General features: G+C 51.8%; 6 protein-coding genes across 6 annotated transcripts; 3 read left to right on the top strand and 3 right to left on the bottom strand.

Annotated features, from left to right (window-relative positions):
* Positions 1-130: 130 nt before the first annotated feature.
* CC1G_03806 (hypothetical protein) lies at positions 131-2,243 on the top strand (the record flags this gene model as incomplete). The annotated part of the gene is made up of 7 exons (XM_001833537.1): positions 131-248; positions 301-408; positions 471-565; positions 638-974; positions 1,028-1,337; positions 1,522-1,780; positions 1,836-2,243. The coding sequence occupies 7 exons, from the start codon at positions 131-133 to the stop codon at positions 2,241-2,243; spliced, it is 1,635 nt and encodes a 544-aa protein (XP_001833589.1).
* Positions 2,244-2,643: 400 nt separating this feature from the next.
* On the bottom strand, positions 2,644-5,760 carry CC1G_13962 (hypothetical protein; the record flags this gene model as incomplete). The annotated part of the gene is made up of 11 exons (XM_002911876.1): positions 2,644-2,895; positions 2,955-3,300; positions 3,373-3,628; positions 3,685-3,826; positions 4,107-4,195; positions 4,414-4,512; positions 4,768-4,888; positions 4,952-4,963; positions 5,033-5,060; positions 5,147-5,286; positions 5,350-5,760. 11 exons carry the CDS (start codon positions 5,758-5,760, stop codon positions 2,644-2,646), a joined length of 1,896 nt encoding a protein of 631 aa, XP_002911922.1.
* A 1,065-nt stretch (positions 5,761-6,825) lies between these two features.
* Positions 6,826-8,038, bottom strand: CC1G_03803 (hypothetical protein; the record flags this gene model as incomplete). The annotated part of the gene is made up of 4 exons (XM_001833534.2): positions 6,826-6,950; positions 7,114-7,318; positions 7,354-7,670; positions 7,837-8,038. The coding sequence occupies 4 exons, from the start codon at positions 8,036-8,038 to the stop codon at positions 6,826-6,828; spliced, it is 849 nt and encodes a 282-aa protein (XP_001833586.2).
* A 497-nt stretch (positions 8,039-8,535) lies between these two features.
* CC1G_03802 (CMGC/GSK protein kinase) lies at positions 8,536-10,271 on the top strand (the record flags this gene model as incomplete). The annotated part of the gene is made up of 7 exons (XM_001833533.2): positions 8,536-8,575; positions 8,772-8,971; positions 9,073-9,156; positions 9,211-9,559; positions 9,615-9,808; positions 9,875-10,061; positions 10,138-10,271. 7 exons carry the CDS (start codon positions 8,536-8,538, stop codon positions 10,269-10,271), a joined length of 1,188 nt encoding a protein of 395 aa, XP_001833585.2.
* Positions 10,272-10,648: 377 nt separating this feature from the next.
* CC1G_03801 (F-box/WD repeat-containing protein pof1) lies at positions 10,649-12,774 on the top strand (the record flags this gene model as incomplete). Its single annotated transcript, XM_001833532.2, has 2 exons — positions 10,649-10,948; positions 10,999-12,774. 2 exons carry the CDS (start codon positions 10,649-10,651, stop codon positions 12,772-12,774), a joined length of 2,076 nt encoding a protein of 691 aa, XP_001833584.2.
* Positions 12,775-13,401: 627 nt separating this feature from the next.
* Positions 13,402-18,209, bottom strand: CC1G_13961 (TKL/TKL-ccin protein kinase; the record flags this gene model as incomplete). Its single annotated transcript, XM_002911875.1, has 19 exons — positions 13,402-13,751; positions 13,827-13,968; positions 14,131-14,454; positions 14,507-14,669; positions 14,724-14,880; positions 14,947-15,957; positions 16,011-16,389; positions 16,439-16,519; positions 16,579-16,628; positions 16,682-16,871; positions 16,924-16,974; positions 17,039-17,061; positions 17,126-17,194; positions 17,260-17,362; positions 17,425-17,604; positions 17,663-17,801; positions 17,876-17,982; positions 18,034-18,077; positions 18,146-18,209. The coding sequence occupies 19 exons, from the start codon at positions 18,207-18,209 to the stop codon at positions 13,402-13,404; spliced, it is 3,627 nt and encodes a 1,208-aa protein (XP_002911921.1).
* Positions 18,210-18,489: the final 280 nt, after the last annotated feature.

The raw sequence follows: 18,489 nt of genomic DNA, 5'->3' as shown, positions 1-18,489 counted from the left end.
CAATAGCCATTCCTGCCAAAGTTAAACCCAACCGCCGTCAGCCGTCCCATCATCACGTGGTCGCGCCAATGCACCTTCCCAGAATGGATCAACTCCATCCCTCTCTGCCTTTGACGTCCTTGATTCCAAAATGTTTAGGCAAAATCTGTCTCTTATGTTCCTTGGAACAGCCTCTGGAGGTGGTCCCTCAGAAACCAGAAACTGCTCATCTCTGTTATGCGACTTTATGGACGATTTGTCGCTTTGGCGTAAGTCGAATTCTATCTATTCATCAAAGTTTCTGATGGCAACTATTTCTAGTCGTAGACTGTGCTGAAGGAACTCTGCGCCAATTTCAATTTCAACCCCAAGAAGGGTTCAAGTACCGGGCGAACAGAGTCACCAAAATTTTCATCACCCACATGCATGGTATGTACGCAGAGACGCCATGCAAGGCCCAATTTGGAGTCTTTAACCTTGGAAACGCATAGCCGACCATATCATGGGCATTGTTCCATTCCTGCGCTGCGTGCTGTATCCCCCAGAGGCAGGAAAGAAACCTTCTTATACCTCAAATCCACCTTCAGTACGCTTCTCGCGCCACGCTTAAAGGAAAGCTGCTCATCCACTTCACCTTGCTTTACTTCCCGCTCGCTAGCCGAAAGTGGAAATCTACGGACCAGCAGGGCTGCGGACATTTGTGCGGCAAATCATGAAAATGACACTAACATACACAGCGGATTGCTACACCGTTCATGAGCTGCTCACAAAGGATGATCCTGTGACGCCTTGTGATTTACCGCCACTAGACGAGAGCGCCGCCGCTGCCGAGTCTGGCTTTGACCATAACATTGCAAATCCGAATGTTATGCATGTTAGTGAAGTACGCGGGTCCGATATCCGCGCCGACAAGAAAGGATTTTGGAAGAGTTTTGTCTCCGCGCGTGGCCGTGTGCAGGATATCGAAGTTGACGCTGGATCTATACAACACCGCGGTACGCCTCAATTCTCTTTAGGCTCGACTGAGGCTCACCAAACATCCTTTTAGATCCATGCATAGGCTTCGTGTTCAGAGAAACAGGCCCTCCCGGCCGCAAAATCGTGATTCTCGGCGATACCTACGACCCCTCCCAAATGACTCCATTATGCCTGAATCCGCCTCCGACATTGCTCGTTCACGAATCCACGGACGCTCCCATTCCAGAGTCGGCCGATCAGGAGGGCAAACTATCCAAACGTGATCCTGAAGAGGTCCTGCAAAAGGTTTTATTGCGTGGTCATTCGGTTCCAGGCATGGCGGGTGCCTTTGCCAAGCAGGTCAAAGCTGCCCATCTGGTGCTTAACCATATCGGTTCACGGTGTGTACTTGTTGCTTTTTCGAATTGGGACGCCTTCGTTCTTTGTCCCTTGCTCGTCGTACTTGTTATCTCCGTTACATCGGGAATCTGCGAATGCGTTTGCTTCTGGCCTGCTTTATTCTCTCTGAGATTCTGACCGGAAGTTCTCAACACCCCCTTCCTCATCCTTTGTCGCTCGTTTTAGGTTCCCAGCCCCTCGCAACCCATGGGACGCACGGGCCACTGTCATGCAAGAATTCGAACGACAAGCAACCGAAGCTTGGGGCGTGAATTCGAAGAAGAACGCAAGTTCAAGGGGCCATGGTCGATATGGCCATGGGCGTGGTCAGCAGTCCGCGGTTGCTGCGCAAGATTTCTTGCGTATCAATATCCCCATGCAGGGACCTGCTATGTTTCTTTTCCCTCCGTCTCAATCTAAGAGCAGTGGGTACGGAGACGGACAGGTTCCTGTGATGGGTTCGATCGCTAGTTTATCTCTGTCGAACGCGATGTTTGTAGGCCCACCGTCGGCTTCGGGCTCGCATCATCGGACAGGGCAGCCGCATCACCAGGGAGGCTCAGGGTATGGCCTGCCAGGAGCCCAAAGAAATGCGTACCGGGGTCATGGAGCGCATAGAGGCGGTGGTGGCCATGGAGGAGGTGGCGACAGACATTCCATTGCTAGATCTCCTGAGGCTGGTGGATCCTCCCAGACGTCACACCCTCGTGGTGACCGCGAACCCGAACACCCTCATGAGTCTCATCGTCACCCTCGTGACAATAATGGGAACGGCGGTGATACCTCTAATGGGAGATCTACTGACGATGGTCATCGAGCTTGCTCCCCCTCTTCTAGTCATAGCCATGGGCATAATGGATCTCGAAAGCGTCGGCGCTAAGCCATCGAGCCAGGACCATACAGATTGACGTACATTGCACCATAGTCGTGTTCGTTCGAGCTTGACTTCTCTATACCAAGGACATTGTTCTAAGTATCTATCTTCCCTGGCTCAATTGTTCTTGAGAACTCGAACCTTCTATCATTCAAACGTGATACATACAAGTACACGGTACACAGAAGCGTACGGATGGAGTCTAGAATAGTAGCTGGGAGTGTAATATATTGTCTTGAACAAAGGCGGTCTAGATGGATGGTGAACGTGAATTGATGATGCAAAAAAAGATGCAAGGATGAATCTAGTGGCGATGAAATGCAAGGAAAGCAATCAAGAAGCAAGTAGCCGTCGTGGAGGATTCGTCGACGTCGCATTAGATCTCTGGGTGCCTCGTGTCTGCGTCGCGATAAGTACTCTGGATCGGACTCGGACTATGAACGGGGTGATGTGGTGGTTGTGCCCCTCGGAATCGCGGATGTCGAATCGGGCGCTTGGGCCTTTTCCGATTCGTGGTCGTGCTTTTCGTTACATTGGGTTGTTGAGTCTTGGGGATGCGCAGGCGCACCACCGTCGACTCCGTCGCAGACTGTGTGCTCTGTCTGAGAAGAGAACATGGTTTCTGATGTCGAGCTGCCGTCTTTGAACGCGTACCGGGATTTACTTCTGATCCATGGACCATATTTCTATATGCACAACGCCGGCGATCAGAAAAAATCCGAGAAACAGGGAACATGCGACTCACCCAAAACAACCAAGGAATTGGCACGCAAACCGTCGACAAGATAGCAAACACACTCATAGCCCACTCGTCTCCCAGCCTCGCAAACAAGGCAGGTGAAAACAAGGGAAATACTGCCGCACAAATCGAGCGGAGGACCACTGTTGCGGATATAGCAGAGGCAAAGTAGATGGTGTAGGTGTCCATGAGGTAGGTTGTGAGACTTTGGAGGATTTGGGAGATGCCGGTGCCGAAGGGGATGGAGGCGAGGAGGGGAATTGACCAGTGGATGGGTGGGGGTGTTGTCCATGCAAACCACCAGAGGCCCAGGGGTGCGAGGAGGCCGCCTAGGAGGGCCATGTGCAAACGGCTGGTGAAGGAAGCTTGTTAGACATTCGGAAGACCGGACGAGTTATGGAATCGGAGGGGATAGTGTACGTACGCTTCCGGGGGAGCTCGACCACTCTCGCTTTTATCCATGATTCGCCAGTAAATCCTGTTCTGGATAGTTTGAGATGCCGTTCCTAGTGAGATACCGAGGCCTACGCCGACAAAGGCGAGGCCGCCTTGTCCAGGTGTGAACCCACGATGTTGTTGGAAGACGATAGGGAAGGCGGAGAACAGGGCATATAGGGTCCCGTAGACGATTGAACTGTAGATGGCGACGAGGAGGACGATCGGTTCGGTTGCAATGAATACTGTTGTGGGGCCCGTTAGGTTCCGGAATGGGGGAAAAGACGGTGTCTGAACCCACCAAATGGCCGACTCAAATTCCGTCTCATCACTTGTGACAGAGACTTGGATTGGTTTCGGTCATGGAGCGAGACGAAGTGGACCGTTCTCCCGGATGCTCTGTGAAGTTTCTGCGCTCGGCGACGGAGAAGGACGGGGGCATACTGTTACAGTGTGGGCGACGGATGGATATGGCGTTGGCGTTGGGGGGAAGGCGAGGGAAGCAATCAGAGGAGAAGCAAATAGTTAGCAAGGTTGTTCATAGGGGAGGAAATGATAGGGGAGGCGGATCGAAGAGGGAATGAAAAGAAAATCGAAGTGAATGAGGGATGAACGGAGAGGAAGGCAACTGGGTAAGGTGCCGAAGTAAAGGAGGGTCTCGACACGAATCGAGGACGTGCTCACCGTTTCAGGCGTAACAAAGAACCCCGCCAGAAGACTCACGACCGAAAAGATGAACATGAGCCAAAAGTTAAAGCGCCATCCTAGGCGAGGGTTTTCTGCCACGAAACCTCCTACGATTGGTCCGATGACTGGGTTGATCGGGTTGGTGGGGGTAATAGAACGACGGAGGGATAGTAGAGGATAATAGGAAGAAGGAAAGGATGGTTAGTTACGGTTTGTCTAGAAGGTGCATGGGAAAGGGAAGATTGATAGTGAATAGGGGAGGGGGTCGAGTTCGGTACGGAATGGGTAACGAAGTGAATGGGGAGAAAGGCAATTAATGGCGACCTGGTAGGATTGTACTCACCTGGACCTAGAAATGGCACCGTGGCATAGATAGCAGAGGCAAGTCCTCGCTCGCGAAAATTAAATATATCGCTGATCGTGCCTCCAGCGTTAGTCAATGCTGTCGGTAGGTTTCAGAGTCAGTAGATGAGCATGGACGGATTCAAGAACGGGAGAAGTCGAGCGGCTAAGTAGATGGTTCAATGGAGTGTAATTAAGGAAGATAAGAAGCGAATGATTGGAACGGGATTTGAGGCTCGGGAGTCGGTAGGTAAGTCCGCAAGGATAATGCTATGTTTTAAGATTTAATCGTATGGGGATGGCCACGTTCAAGCCGGGGGCGTAAGGTGAAAGTGACGAAGATGATGATACGCACGGGATGCACCGAAGATGCCAGTTAGCAGGCGGCATGAGAGGAGGGTCGCGACGTTGTGTGACAGGGCTCCTTGGAGTTGGAACACCATGTAGAGGAACGAGGTCACTAGGAAGACTGTTCTCTGCGATGCACACAATTGGTTAGCAAGATAGTGAGGGATGATAAGATCAAAGAATCTGCGTACCCGTCCATACATCTACCCGAGAACGTAAAGGAACCGATGGTCAATCAATAACGGAGATTAGCCAGAGAGACAGATACACACTTCGCCCATCGAAGCAAATACGAGTGGTCTATCAGTGGAAACAGAATGGACTAGTACGTCAGTTTCATGACGAGAGTTGGAGTTAGAACTGTGCCCGTGGATCTGAGGACTCACCCTAATGCGAAACCAAGGACGTAGAGCGATATCCCAAGAATCGCGACGTTCTCGGAGAGACCGAGGTCTCGCATGGTGTATTGCATACCGCCAGTGTAGGCGCTACTACTGAACGAGACAGTGAATGTACATAGCGCTAACTGGAGGTTGGACACATCGGAGGTCAGTAAGTAAAATCTAATCGACGGGAAAAGTAAACATACCTGAGCGGTGATGGCCCATTTCCCAATGCTTGGCCAATTGTACGGGTCTTCCGGGTCGTTCAAGTCCCAGTCCACAACGTATGGGTCATCATACGTTCCACTGCCCAAATACGTCCGCTCTGTGACTGCACGTAGAGAGTTTGCTGCAGTCGCGTTCGCGTCGGCGGTGCCAGTGGCATGAAGACTACTGATGGCCATTTTCTCCAAGTCCATTGGCGCATTGACAATGAAGGGGGGCGGTGGTGGTCTTCGAGGATCGACCGGGTACCGGCTGCCTTTTGAGCCCGGGCGAGACTCAGACTCGGTCGTGGTATTGTCTATGTCTGTGTGGGTGTCACGGCCGCCGACGGAGAGTGTTCTGACGGTACTTGTACTTGACACAGATGGGGAGGGAGACGGGCTGGTGGACATGCGGAAAGTTCAAACACGAGCGAGGGGTATGTGAGGTTGGTTTGTGACGGCGGGGTAATGAAGTGGAAGAGAGGGTGGTCAAATCCACTTGAGCATACTTATAGGATGAGAGTGTCAGGGTTGAGAGATCCTATAGTTAGATGGGTGGGATTGGATGTAAAGTGAGAAGACAGCAAATAATTGATTGTTGGATGGGTGGAGGGACCCTTTTGACGGACGAATCGTGAATGAACGTGGCATTGGTGGAGGGATCGGCAAAAAAGGGTAATTGAATCCCGTTTTCTCGGCTAGAGCTGGGCCGAAAGGGGAAGTCGAGAGGCACTATGTACTTAGAGGGGTTACGTCCCGGTTCGAGGATCTGGAGAAGGCACACAGCGTAGGTAAGTAAGTAGAAGGATTTTGCAAGATTCAGGTTCAAGAAGGTGGGGTTTGTTGATGGGGTTGGGCAGAGGTTGGGTAATGGGGAGCTTGAGAGATCTACACGAGTAGTAGATAGATGATCTGGACCCCTTGCGCAAGGTACCTTGAATCAAGTTTTGAATCTCGCTGTTGAATTTGATGACGCCGGTTTAAGACGTTGTACAGATGCCAGTGTGTGACTCGCACGTCCGTCGGACTGGCCGCTCGTCCATGGAAAAAATGGAAAGATACGGCGAGATACGGTAGACTATACCGCTGCGAACTGTCGATGTTGTTTCAAGCGAGGTTAAGCTAGAAGCTGCTCACGCGTATGGGTTGTACACATAATGGACCTGAAACGCCAGGAAATGATTATGCATGCAGCAGAGCCTAAGTCAACACATTAGTAGCCAGGCTCTGGTCAGTCAGGGTTTGGAACGATAGTATTCGTGTGAAGCAGACGCTTACCGGATATGCGGTAATTTGGGGCCTGGTATGTAGGATGTGACGGAGGGTATAATGGAGCGCTTGGGCCATTGGACGGTCATTACCCGCTGGGTGGCCGCCGCTCGCAAATCGAAGTGCATATCACATGGACACCGTCGAGATAAGAACTTGAAGAAGCCGGTACATAACGTCGACAGACAAGGATGTTCAGAATTGTGCTTATCGCCAGTCGAGGTCACGATCGCAGTCGTCGTCGTTCTCGTCTCGCGCCTCCGTCAAGCCAGAACGAGAAGAGTGAGATGCCGAATCGAATCGCAGCCAGCCACCCGTTGACCACCCGATGCCTAGAAGCCAATCAGCTTTGCGCATTATCAAACTGAGCGATGACCAGGACTCTGCGAGGCTTAAGCTACTCTGAAAACTGGCAGCTTGCGCCAGGACCTCCTCTTTTTCACCTGCGAAACTGTCGACATCGTGCGCGGAGGCAGGAGCTACCCTGGGTCCTACCACTTTGGTCGATCTTATAATGTAATCCTGGTTCAACTCTACTGGACGTTTGGACACCGCTAGAAAGGCTCTTGCCGTTTGGGCGCCTCTTCAACTCTATCGGACGCTGTTGCGCATTTCCTGGACTCAAACGCGAAGCTCTAGGTTGAAGTTGTTTCGTTTGGCTCTGCCTTTGGCTTTGGGATGACTCGACCGATTGCGATGCCTATTGGACATGGACTATCAATCGTCTGCAGACACCTTGTTGGCGGGCTGAGTGTTGTGTTGTCCTCGAACCTCAGGCTTGCTTTGGATCGCAATGGCCTCGCTCAGTGGCTGAATGGCAATCGAGGTTTTGTAAGTTGACGAGGCCCACGTTTGTACGAAAGACGAGAGGTAAGTCCGCCTCAAAGTCATTGTGACAGGGTACTTCAGACTCTCGCAACCGGTATTCTCAGCAACGCGCCTCACCTCTGCCTCCACTTTTGCCCCACCGTCAAGTCCGCGTGCGCTCAAAGGAAGGGAAATCTTGATTGCTTCGTGCTTGCACCTCACTAGTCGCCGTGTCCGCATCGTACCTGGGCGTCCTCAAAAGTCTACATGCGCCTCTGGCCGACCCTCATTCCCGAACTCGACACAGTTTGTATGTAACTGTCTCGTTGCTTTCACGACGGATCTCTGATATATTCCGGCTTTTTGACAAGATATGCTTTTTGTTAGCTTGGACACCGGCATTTGCCTTACGACAGGCGATGTCGCGCGGTGAATTGCCTCTCCTCGTGTCTTTGGATTTTATCAAGGGGATAAATTGCAGTCGTTGGTCGGACGAGCGGTTCCCCATTGGTACAGTTCGGGATCTGCAATTAGACGCGGGGATACCGTAAGCCCTCGCGTTGGAGGCTTCTGACAAGCGGGGAAGGACGAGCTCCGTCAGAATCGCGGTCATGACCGACCAAGGGCACAAAGGGGATCTGCCCCCGTGCCGTCGAGGAACTGAATGAGGCAATGTGCAGGTCTAAAGGGCTTCGGAGAGATCCATGCCGAGGATCTTGGGTCTGTGACGTTTCGACTGTTGGTGCTATTAGATTTTACAGTAGATAGTATTAGTATGACAAGAAAAAATTCTGATGAGGAACATGCAAGAAGTTGAATGGCGGAGAGACTTGTTTTGACTGGTTTGTGCTGGGTCACTTGATCTTGTAGGGTTAGGGTCTGGGGTCTGGAGGGGAAGGACAGGTTCCCACTCAACCAACTCTTTATCTCACCCTTTGTCTTGTCCACGACCTCAACACTCACAACACCTTTCTCCCCTTTTTTCTTTTATTACGACCCGTGTTCGTCGTTTCCCCCGCTGAACAGCCCAATCCTTCCCCAAAGTCTCATTTTGATCCCAGTAACGCCCTTTATCCACCAAGTTTCTAATTCACAGCTTTTCCAAACGCTATGGCTACCCATGGTCCAATCAATGGTGTAAAGATTTCTCGTATGTCCTCTATTTCTCTTCGTTTCCCCGTTTCAGACGCTCAACATCCCATATTTGGCCGTTTCTGCTTAATTCGTGATCGTTTTCTCAACAACCGCTGGCGTGCAATCTCTCACATCGATGGAATCCTAATCCACTGCTCGTTTCACTACCTCGTAATCGCCTCTCATCGACCTGTTCTCTTGCGCGATATCAGCGATCGACGACCCTCATAAAGTCGTGAGGGTGATTGCGTCCGACGGCAAGACGGGCGAGACAAGGGAGCTCTCATACACCAACTGCAAGGTCATTGGCAATGGCTCTTTCGGTGTCGTTTTCCAGGCCAGGCTCCTAGGGGTGCCCAAGGATCAGGAGGATATTGCTATCAAGAAGGTTCTACAGGACAAGCGATTCAAGGTGAGTTTAAGGTCCGGATCTTTCAAACCCAGCCTCCTCCCCAAACCAGCTCCACTCCTCCTTCACATCCTGTGCCAGCTCACAATATGATATCCTTCTAGAATCGTGAACTTCAAATCATGAGACTCGTATCCCACCCCAACGTGGTTGACCTCAAGGCGTTCTTCTATTCGAATGGTGACAAGGTATCTCCCTATCTCCAGGTTTCCCAGGAGAAATTTGACCATCTCAACCAACAGAAAGACGAAGTGTACCTCAACCTTGTTCTGGAATACGTTCCAGAGACCGTCTACCGCGCCAGTCGCCACTACTCCAAGCTAAAGCAACCCATGCCAATGCTCCAAATCAAGCTGTACATGTACCAACTCTTGCGATCCCTCGCTTACATCCACTCTGTTGGAATCTGTCACCGTGATATCAAACCCCAGAACTTGCTTCTCAACCCTTCCACTGGTGTCTTGAAGCTCTGCGATTTCGGCTCCGCAAAGATCCTCGTCGCTGGCGAGCCCAACGTCAGCTATATCTGCTCTAGGTACTACCGTGCCCCCGAGCTCATCTTCGGAGCTACCAACTACACCACCAATATCGGTTAGTATGGTTGACGTTGTTGCTCTGTTCCGTGCTTTAACCCCTTTCTCTGTAGACATCTGGTCAACTGGATGTGTCATGGCTGAGCTTATGCTAGGCCAACCGTTGTTCCCGGGAGAGAGCGGTATAGACCAGTTGGTGGAGATTATCAAGGTTCTTGGCACGCCTTCTCGCGAGCAGATCAAGACGATGAATCCCAACTATATGGAGCACAAATTCCCCCAGATCAAACCCCATCCGTTCTCAAAAGTGAGTTGACGACGACGATAAGGGATTGTCGTCAGCAGCGTGGAGACTGATGCTCTTGTTTCCCAGGTTTTCCGACCACGCACTGCCCCAGAAGCGATTGACCTGGTTTCTAAATTGCTAGAATATACTCCTGGAGCACGACTTAGCGCTGTTGAGGCCATGGTTCACCCATTCTTTGATGAATTGCGGGCGGAAGGTGCCAAAATGCCGAATGGAAAGGAGTTCCCGCGCCTCTTTGACTTTACACGGGAAGGTAAGAATGGCGCTATTACCCAGAATGGCGGATGACTGACCGATGTGTTAATTTTTTCCCCTTGCTTCTTATGCAGAGCTTTCTGTGCGACCGGACCTGATCCGGAAGTTGGTTCCACCACACGCAGAACCGGAGCTGGCCTCGCGGTCGATTGCGCTGGACACATTTGTGCCCATACCTTTGGAGCAGATGAAGATCTCACTGGACTGAATTGCGGCGCAGTCCTCTGGGGTCGCGGAGGGGGACCGTGGCCGGTTTATGATGCGATGCTTAGCGCTCATTTCGTTTCTATTCCTTGTATATATCTTGAATTGAATTCCGCGCGCGCCCTGTATAATGTAGTACCACAGCGATGGAAATACTATGATATTTTTGAAGAGGAGGAAATGGAAAGTTTGGACCGACGGAGGCAGTACTGAAAGTGGAAAAGGTGGTGATCGAGGATTGCGACATGTGGCGCGACCTCAGCGCAAGCCTGAGCAGACGAGCAATTATTCCTCACTTTTTCCTTATTTTCAAAGAATTGGTTATTGGCGATATAAAGTCTCTTTGAATGCCCCCGGCTTCTAGATTTTTGTCCTCCAGCAATGTCATCAAATAACCCGGCCAATTCTTACGTCTGTGATACAATTCCCCCAGCTCGCTTAGCCCAGAACCAGTTCCACCCTTTCCAACACGACAACATCCACAGCCCACAGCCCATGCTCTTTGAACACCATGATCACCCCGAACAGTCACCCAAGCAGGCCGTTGTCGACGACGACCACCACCATGACCGTGACCGCGACCCCGGCTCTCCTGGAGGCACCCCGCAGCCGCCTCCTCGCAAACTTTGTGTCAGGCACCAGCGCATGGCCGACGAGGGCATGAACCTCAAGCTTCAACAGGTGTGTATTCAGGCGAGTATACCGTCTACACTGACCCTAATATCGTATAGTCACTAGACGCCCTCTCTATCGAGGAACGCGAATCTGTAAACGCCATCTGGAGCAACTTTTCCTCGTCGTCCCACCCACGCCGTGCCCTCATCCTCCAAGGTCTCTTGACCATGTGCTGCTTCTCCCAGCTCTCCCTGCTCACCGAGCAACTCGCCCACTTGATCCGCATCGACCCCTTCGTCGTCCTCCCCCGCGAAATTGCCCTCAAGATTCTCTCCTATCTCGACGCTACCTCCCTATGTCGTGCAGCCCAAGTCAGCACCCGATGGCGTGCCCTGGCCGACGACAATGTCCTGTGGAGGGCGATCTGCGAACAACACATCGGTCAAAAGTGTCACAAGTGCGGGTGGGGACTTCCCGTCCTGGAGAAGAAAAGAGCGCTGTGTTATCGTTCTACACCATCTAATTCCCATTCTCCGGTCTCTTCGCCATCCATCTCGCTTCCTTCGACGTCCACACCAGCATCCACTTCCACAGATCCAACCACCTCACGGAAACGACCTGCTGCCGATTCCTCGGACTTGCTCTCTCCTCCCGTGAAAAGACAACGATCAGACGAGGCTTCTTCCTCTCAAACACAGGAGAGTGTCAATTCACTCACAAACACCGCCCCTACCCCTCTCCCCGCACCCACACTTCGGCCTTGGAAGGACGTCTACAGCGAACGGATGACTATCGAGCGCAACTGGCGTCGGGGACGGTGCACTGTCCGAACGCTCAAGGGGCACACTGACGGCGTAATGTGCCTACAGTTCAACGAAACCCTCTCACACCCCGCCTTCCCCGTCCTCATCACCGGCTCGTACGACCGCACCGTCCGTGTCTGGAACCTCGAGACCGGTCAAGAGCTCTTCTGCCTCAAAGGCCACACGCGGGCTGTCAGGGCATTACAGTTTGATGAAGTCAAACTTATCACTGGTTCGATGGACAACACTCTCAAAGTGTGGGATTGGAGGAGGGGCAAGTGTATAAGAACTCTGACCGGTCATACGGAAGGAGTAGTGTGTCTAAACTTTGATTCGAACGTGTTGGCGAGTGGGAGTGTGGATTCGACGATTCGGGTGTGGAATATGAGATCCGGGACGTCCTTCACGCTGCGCGGGCACACGGATTGGGTCAATGCGGTGCAGTTGTGGGACTCCCAGCCTCAGTCGGTGCAACAGGAGAGTGGGAGTGGAAGTTTGTTGGATATGTCCGGGTGTCGGTCGCCGAATGCGAATGCGGGGAACAACAATATCGATCCTGGCAAGATGCTCTTTTCGGCTTCGGACGACGGGACGATTAAACTCTGGGACCTCAATATGCGAACGTGTGTGAGGGTGTTTACGGGTCATGTAGGGCAGGTGCAGAGTATGAAGTTGTTGGTGGAGGGGTGTGATAGCAATCGGGATGAGGATGGGGAGGAGGCGGCTGTGGATAGCGGTTCGTCGGTTGCGTCGAGGGATAGTCCCGAACCTGCCCCCAAGCGCAGGAAGAAGCCACTTCTCATCTCAGGCAGTCTGGACAACACTATTCGACTCTGGGATATCGAGACGGGCAAGGCCACGGGAGCGTTGTTCGGCCACATTGAAGGCGTTTGGTCGGTCGCGTCTGACAAGCTTCGCGTTGTCAGCGGGAGCCACGACCGCACGATAAAGGTCTGGAGCAGGGAGGATCAAAAGTGTATCGCGACACTCGTTGGGCATCAGGCAGCTGTCAGCTGCATCGCACTCGGAGAAGACAAAATCGTCTCTGGAGGTGATGACAACGATATCAAGGTCTGGAGCTTTGCTTGATCCTTGAGCTTGTCGTAGCTTCGTCTTTTTCTTTCTTCATCTGGGTGTACTACATATGATGTTTTCCTTGGTTTCTTTTGGCGCATTTCGACTTCGACTCACGCATTATTGTACTTTATTGCCTCTAGACTTTTTTTTTTTTGCAAACCCCCCGACCCAATGTATCATAATACTCCGTTAGTACCAAAGCAATAGGATTCCTGCATTTCAAATAGACGATGTAATGTGACATTCTAAAAGTACAAAGTACAGCGAGCAGTGAGGGTAAAGTGACAACAAGAGGGTATCTCGAAACAATGAGTAGTTAAATAATAGTAACAGGTGTCCAATAAATATGTCGGAAACATACAAGCAAAGCTTTTCGTCCTTTCTTGCCGCTCAAAATGGGGTAAATGGACATTACCGGACAGAAAGGAACGAAAGGAGAACCACAGCGACGGAAACGTAGGCTGATGGAGAACCTGGGACCAGATATCGCAAGAGAGAAGCACGTTGGCGTCTTCACCCTCATTCATTCCGCAAATAAGCTTTACCCTCGTGTGAGCATAGCTGCTATGGGGGCGTTTGGTGTCGATACATCATGACAGCCTGCCATTAACCGAGGTGGAGGACGCGCAGGTACGCCCTTTACTTGCCTGACGTCCGATACTTTCTGGGCGTGGCGAAGCCCAAACTCTGCCGCTCCAAAACGCGATGTTCATAAAGCTTCGTCTCCCCCTGTTCCAACTCCAAACTCCTCTTCATCATCTCGTCATCCGCCGAATCAGTGACCTCGATTCCAGCGAGCTGATGCTCGAGATAGGCAAGCTGTCCCTGATCTCTGTACTCTTCTAGATCTGCGGGTGTGAATCCAAGGACTGATTTGAATTGCTTGACGTATTCGAGGTAGCGTTTGAAGTTGATCAGCGGGTGATGGTCGATTTCGACCACTCGGCTGTTCTCGCGGAGGAGTAGGGCTAGTTGGTCGAGATGCAGTTCTAGAGGTTGTGTGGCGGGAAAAAAAAACAGTTATCGGGATGTATTTCGGGGAAAGGGAGATAACTCTTTCTCACCTAGCCATGGGATGCAATAGTCGGCGTATTGAGGATCATGGATTTCACGCAATGCTGAGCGATAGGCTGCGTAATCGTCCATTGGATAGAGAATTGACACAATCTCATTCAACCACTTCTTGAACTTCTCGGAGAGTAGATTCTTTGTGAGTTTCAGCCGCTCCACTGGCTTTGAATCTAGCCCCATCGCAATGGCAACAAAGGAACTGTAATTGCGCAACTTGCGGCATTCCTGTATATTCAAGAAGAGGCAAAGAAGGATGATTTCGTCAACAGTTCAATGGAAAGTTCCGTAGCCACTCACCCTCGCGGTGTTAATGTAGAACTTGATGACGTCTGCTCGGTGTCTGACTTCGTCAAAGTGAAGGATCGACTGCTTCACCCATTGGACGATACGCGTGTTAACGATGGCGGCGGCTTTGACGTGGTTGAGATAACCGCTAATTGGTTGGCGTCGTTGGTGGGCGAGATAGTCGCATGGCTGTATCTTGCGGAACTTGTCACCCTCGAGGAGAGTGAGGGCGATGGCGAGATCCCGTGGTGTAATTTGGGAGGATGACAACACTCTGCGATCGGGAGACAAGTCGAATGGCGAGCTCCGAGATTCCTCAAGTCTTTGTTCCGCTATCTACATATCATGAGATGTTAGCCGTAGAGGTGAATATCGGGGTTATCCTTACCCGTTCTTCGATGAGTTGGAGCAACTCGTTGCCCTTCATGATCATGGGCTGCGAGGTCTTGAGCTTGATCGCCGATTGACAGAATTCTTCCATTCGCCAGAGGAGGGCGGTGTTCACGGGGAGATGTCGGCCCAACAACCAGTACATAAGCACCTTGAAGATCCTGGCGATAAAGATGTTAGAACCTCCTTTCCGGAAGGAAACCAGGCTAACTCACGTATATTGGATACCCAATCGTAATTCAGGCCTCATGTCCGACCCTTGCTCGGCATCCTCGAAGCGGCGGATCAGAATATTAAACATATCCTCCGGGGTGATGAAGTCGATACACGCTGTAAGCATCACATCGCGAAACTCCATATCTTTCTGGAGATCTAGGAGAATGGAAAGGCGTGATTAGAATCGAAGATGGTGCGACAGTTGGGAGGGAATTTGCTTACTGAAGTTGTTGATAAGCCTCTCGACAAGCCCTTGTAAAGTACCAGCTGTGACCCTGTCCGCATTGGTGTAAACGATCGGTTCCGGGCTTGAGATGGCGGTTTGAAGCTCGTCTGACGGTTGGACACTGGAGTTGGTGGAAAATATGCTTTTCACGCCCACAGTGTCAATGGAACGGGCCTTGCCTTTCATGGGTAGCGGGGCAGTACACGGATGGTTCGCGTTGGGGGGCGAGGAGGAAGGGGTGGCGCGGTGGGGGGTTGTCTCTTCATTATTCTCGTATAGTATGTTTTGCCCACTGTTCCCGTTGGATCGGGTTCCATTGGATTGCCGCAAGTCCATGCGCGTGTACGCTGTTCCTTGAGTGACCGTCCGGCTACTGCTGGCAGAATTGCTCGATGACGACTTGCTCCAACCCAACTCGGACAGCAACCCAGCAGATGAAGGCGGGGACACGGGGGGTAGGCGAGGAGCGCTGGAGAACTCTCGACGGTAGTTTCCGTCAATGCTGCTACTTATGGATGCGCTCGGCGACGGCGGAGCTGGATGCTTGTTCGCATTCGTGCCCGAGAAACCGGAAAAGCCTGTACCCTGTCGTTTGGCAGGGCTACGACCGGTGAGAGCTTGAGCGGAGAAGGCTGACAGCGGGGATATCGATGGAGGGCTGGAGGAGTACGAGGTTGGGGAGAGGGCAGTGTCCTCATCAATTGGAGAGAACCTGGGGGCATTTGGTCGGTGTTTGCTGGGCCCGCCTGAGTTACTGGAGTTACCGCTGTTGCTACTCCCGCTTGTTGACGGGCGCAAACTTGGTGGGCGGTGCGATAGATTTCCATTCTGTGGGACGTCGAGCGTAGGTAGATCCTGCGGCCTGTTCCTGTCGTTGCCACTGTTGCTGCTGACGACGCTATAGTTATCAACCGTGGCCACGCGTTGGTGTCTCGATGTGCCTACTCTGGTGGAGATGAAGGAAGGGGAGAATAGACTCGCCGCCTGCGTGGACTGTTGAGCAGCGTCTGAAAGGAGTAAGGATGCGGCACTCGGAATCAACATGGGGATAAAACCATACCTGGAGAATAGGCTTCCTCCCGTATTCGTATCAGCTTGCCCCTAACGTAAGCGATATCGGGGCGAGAGTCTGGTTTCATCTTCCAGCATCGAGTCATGAGCTTCCACAAGTGGTCCGTAATGTTGTGGTGGTATTTCCCTTCCCGGGGCCGCTTTGGCGTCTCGTTGTTGTCGATGAGCCTAAGTACGGCGACGTCAATGGATTCATACGCATATGGGCATTCCCCCGTCAGAAGTTCGAGGAAGGTCATCCCAATGGACCAGATGTCGGATTTCTTAGAATATGGTGAGACCGTGGATTTCGAGCCTGCATTGCGGAGGATTTCTGGAGCTGACCAGCGAGGGTTGGACGCAACGGTTACTGTCATCGCTTGAGCGACCTGATAGCATTGAGTCAGATAGTCGACAGGAAAGAGGCGGGATGCGTACAGTTCCGATATCCCCCAAGAACTTTGATAGCCCAAAGTCAGCTAACAGAGCGACGCCGTTCTCGGATATCAGGATATTGGCCTATGCAGTGGTGCTTGCCATTAGAATGGGGTATGAGTTGATAGGGGTACCATACTTACCCCTCGAATGTCGCCGTGAACAATGTTCTGAGAGTGGAGATACTCGAGGCCTGGCGCAAGGGTTATTGAGTTTCTTTCATGGAAAGGTGGAGGGGATGCCAACCTGAGGTAATCTGTTCCAACAGTCCAAGTCGATCGACGTTGGGGTTCTTCTGGATATAGTTGATGGCGGTCCCATTGTCCATCCACGGGCTCACCAGGTAGACGTACTGTCCTATCTTCGTGATGCCGTACAGCGTGAGCACGTTGGGATGGTTAAGCTTGCGCCATATCTTCACTTCTTCTTCAAATCGCTGCGATAAATTAATTAATACGTTGAACGCGCCTGCTTCCAGGAACACTAACCCGTTGTAGACGTGGTGTGTTGGGTAGACTCCTTGGTAAACGGAGTGCGACCTAGAGTGGCACAATGGAATTGGCTCAGATGTTCTAAAAATAAAGGCGCCAAATAGATCCTTACCATCTTCTCGTTCAACCACCGTCCTTGGTGCCAAACACGGATCAACTTTTTGTGTCCTTCATTGTAAGGCAAGGATATTCTGCGTACCCTTATAAATATCGTTGAAGGTCCCGAAGAACGCAACATGCTCGCTCTCCTTGGTGACTTGACCAGTGACTATATCGAGGAGGCGATGGTTTTGTTTGAACAGCTTTCGTAGTACTAAAAGCGGGAAGGCTTACGATCTGGCAAGGGAGGCAGTTTGGACGAACGCGAGTGTAGCCACCACAGCCCAAAACGAAAGTCGTCTTTCTGTGGTTTGGGGATTTCAGGGTCCATGAGTTCCTAAACATGGGCAAAACATTGTATTTGGTCATCCGTACTGACAACGGGCAGATGGAACTCACTGTCTGGAAGTGCTCCATGATTTCCTCGAGAGGTTTGCCGGAGGTCTCGCTTAAGAGTGACCTGAGGTCCGAGTTATCCCTCGCGATCTGCTGCAGGACTGTACGCATCTCGGCCTTGTCTCGCTCCAGAATAGCTCGGGATTCGTACAACCCCCTTCGAAATTCTAAAGTAGCGGCTATCTGTAGATGAAAGCTCGCCCGGTCAACAAAACGCTGAATGCAATGGGTCGTCACTTACATGATACCTGTCCATTGCACCGTCGAGACGTCGGTGGAAACGGTGGAGGGCTTCTTGAATTTCGCTCTGTTGGAGGAACGATTTGAGGCGGTTCAACCTGGCCCATTCTTGCACTTTGGCGTTGATCGCGCGGACAACACTAGAAAGCGCGGAGGAAGAGTTGAGTTCTCGAAGCGAAGAGGCTACTGAAGATGGTTATCTCGCTTTACTCACTTCTCGAGTTCCGTGGCCCAATCGTTGGATTGATGCTGATTCTGCATCCCCTCGTTGAGGGCTAGAATGAGCATCGTGCAACGTGTGCTCAGGTCGTGGCATTGTTGCTGTGTCGCGCCATGAGCGACGCGGATGGAGGAGAGGATACGATAACCTACCTTGTAGACCTTCACGTTCTGAACGTTGTTCCATGTAGCGGTTACTGCATTGGCAACACAAGGCGAGTAAGCACTGCTCGGGCTATGAACAAAAGGAAATGAGTGCACTCACAGATGGTTACAGCAGCATCGAGACCAGGTACCGGACTTAGGACTAGCAGGTCCTTCAGGCTCATAGCCAAGGGAGATGCAGCGGCAGAGCACGAATGTTAGGCAGGGACGATGTCGACGGGAGGATGGTGGCAGTCAGAAGCAAGGAGCATAATGCGGAGGCAGCAGCCAGCGATAGGACTTCCAGCGTCTATGTACAGCATTTCCGACCTGTGCCTATTACGCTCGACTCGAGTCCACGGGACCTACCTTTGATGTGTGCTTTACGGCCGATAAACTGGACAAGGGCTGTGTGCACATTCCTGGCACATTCCCAGTAATTACCGCATACCATTTGGGGGATAG

This window comes from Coprinopsis cinerea, assembly GCF_000182895.1.
Source record: "Coprinopsis cinerea okayama7#130 chromosome 2 map unlocalized cont3.2, whole genome shotgun sequence".
Classification (NCBI taxonomy): Eukaryota; Fungi; Basidiomycota; class Agaricomycetes; order Agaricales; family Psathyrellaceae; genus Coprinopsis; species Coprinopsis cinerea.
Note: the sequence above shows the minus strand (reverse complement) of the source record. Positions and strands in the feature narration are given on the sequence as shown.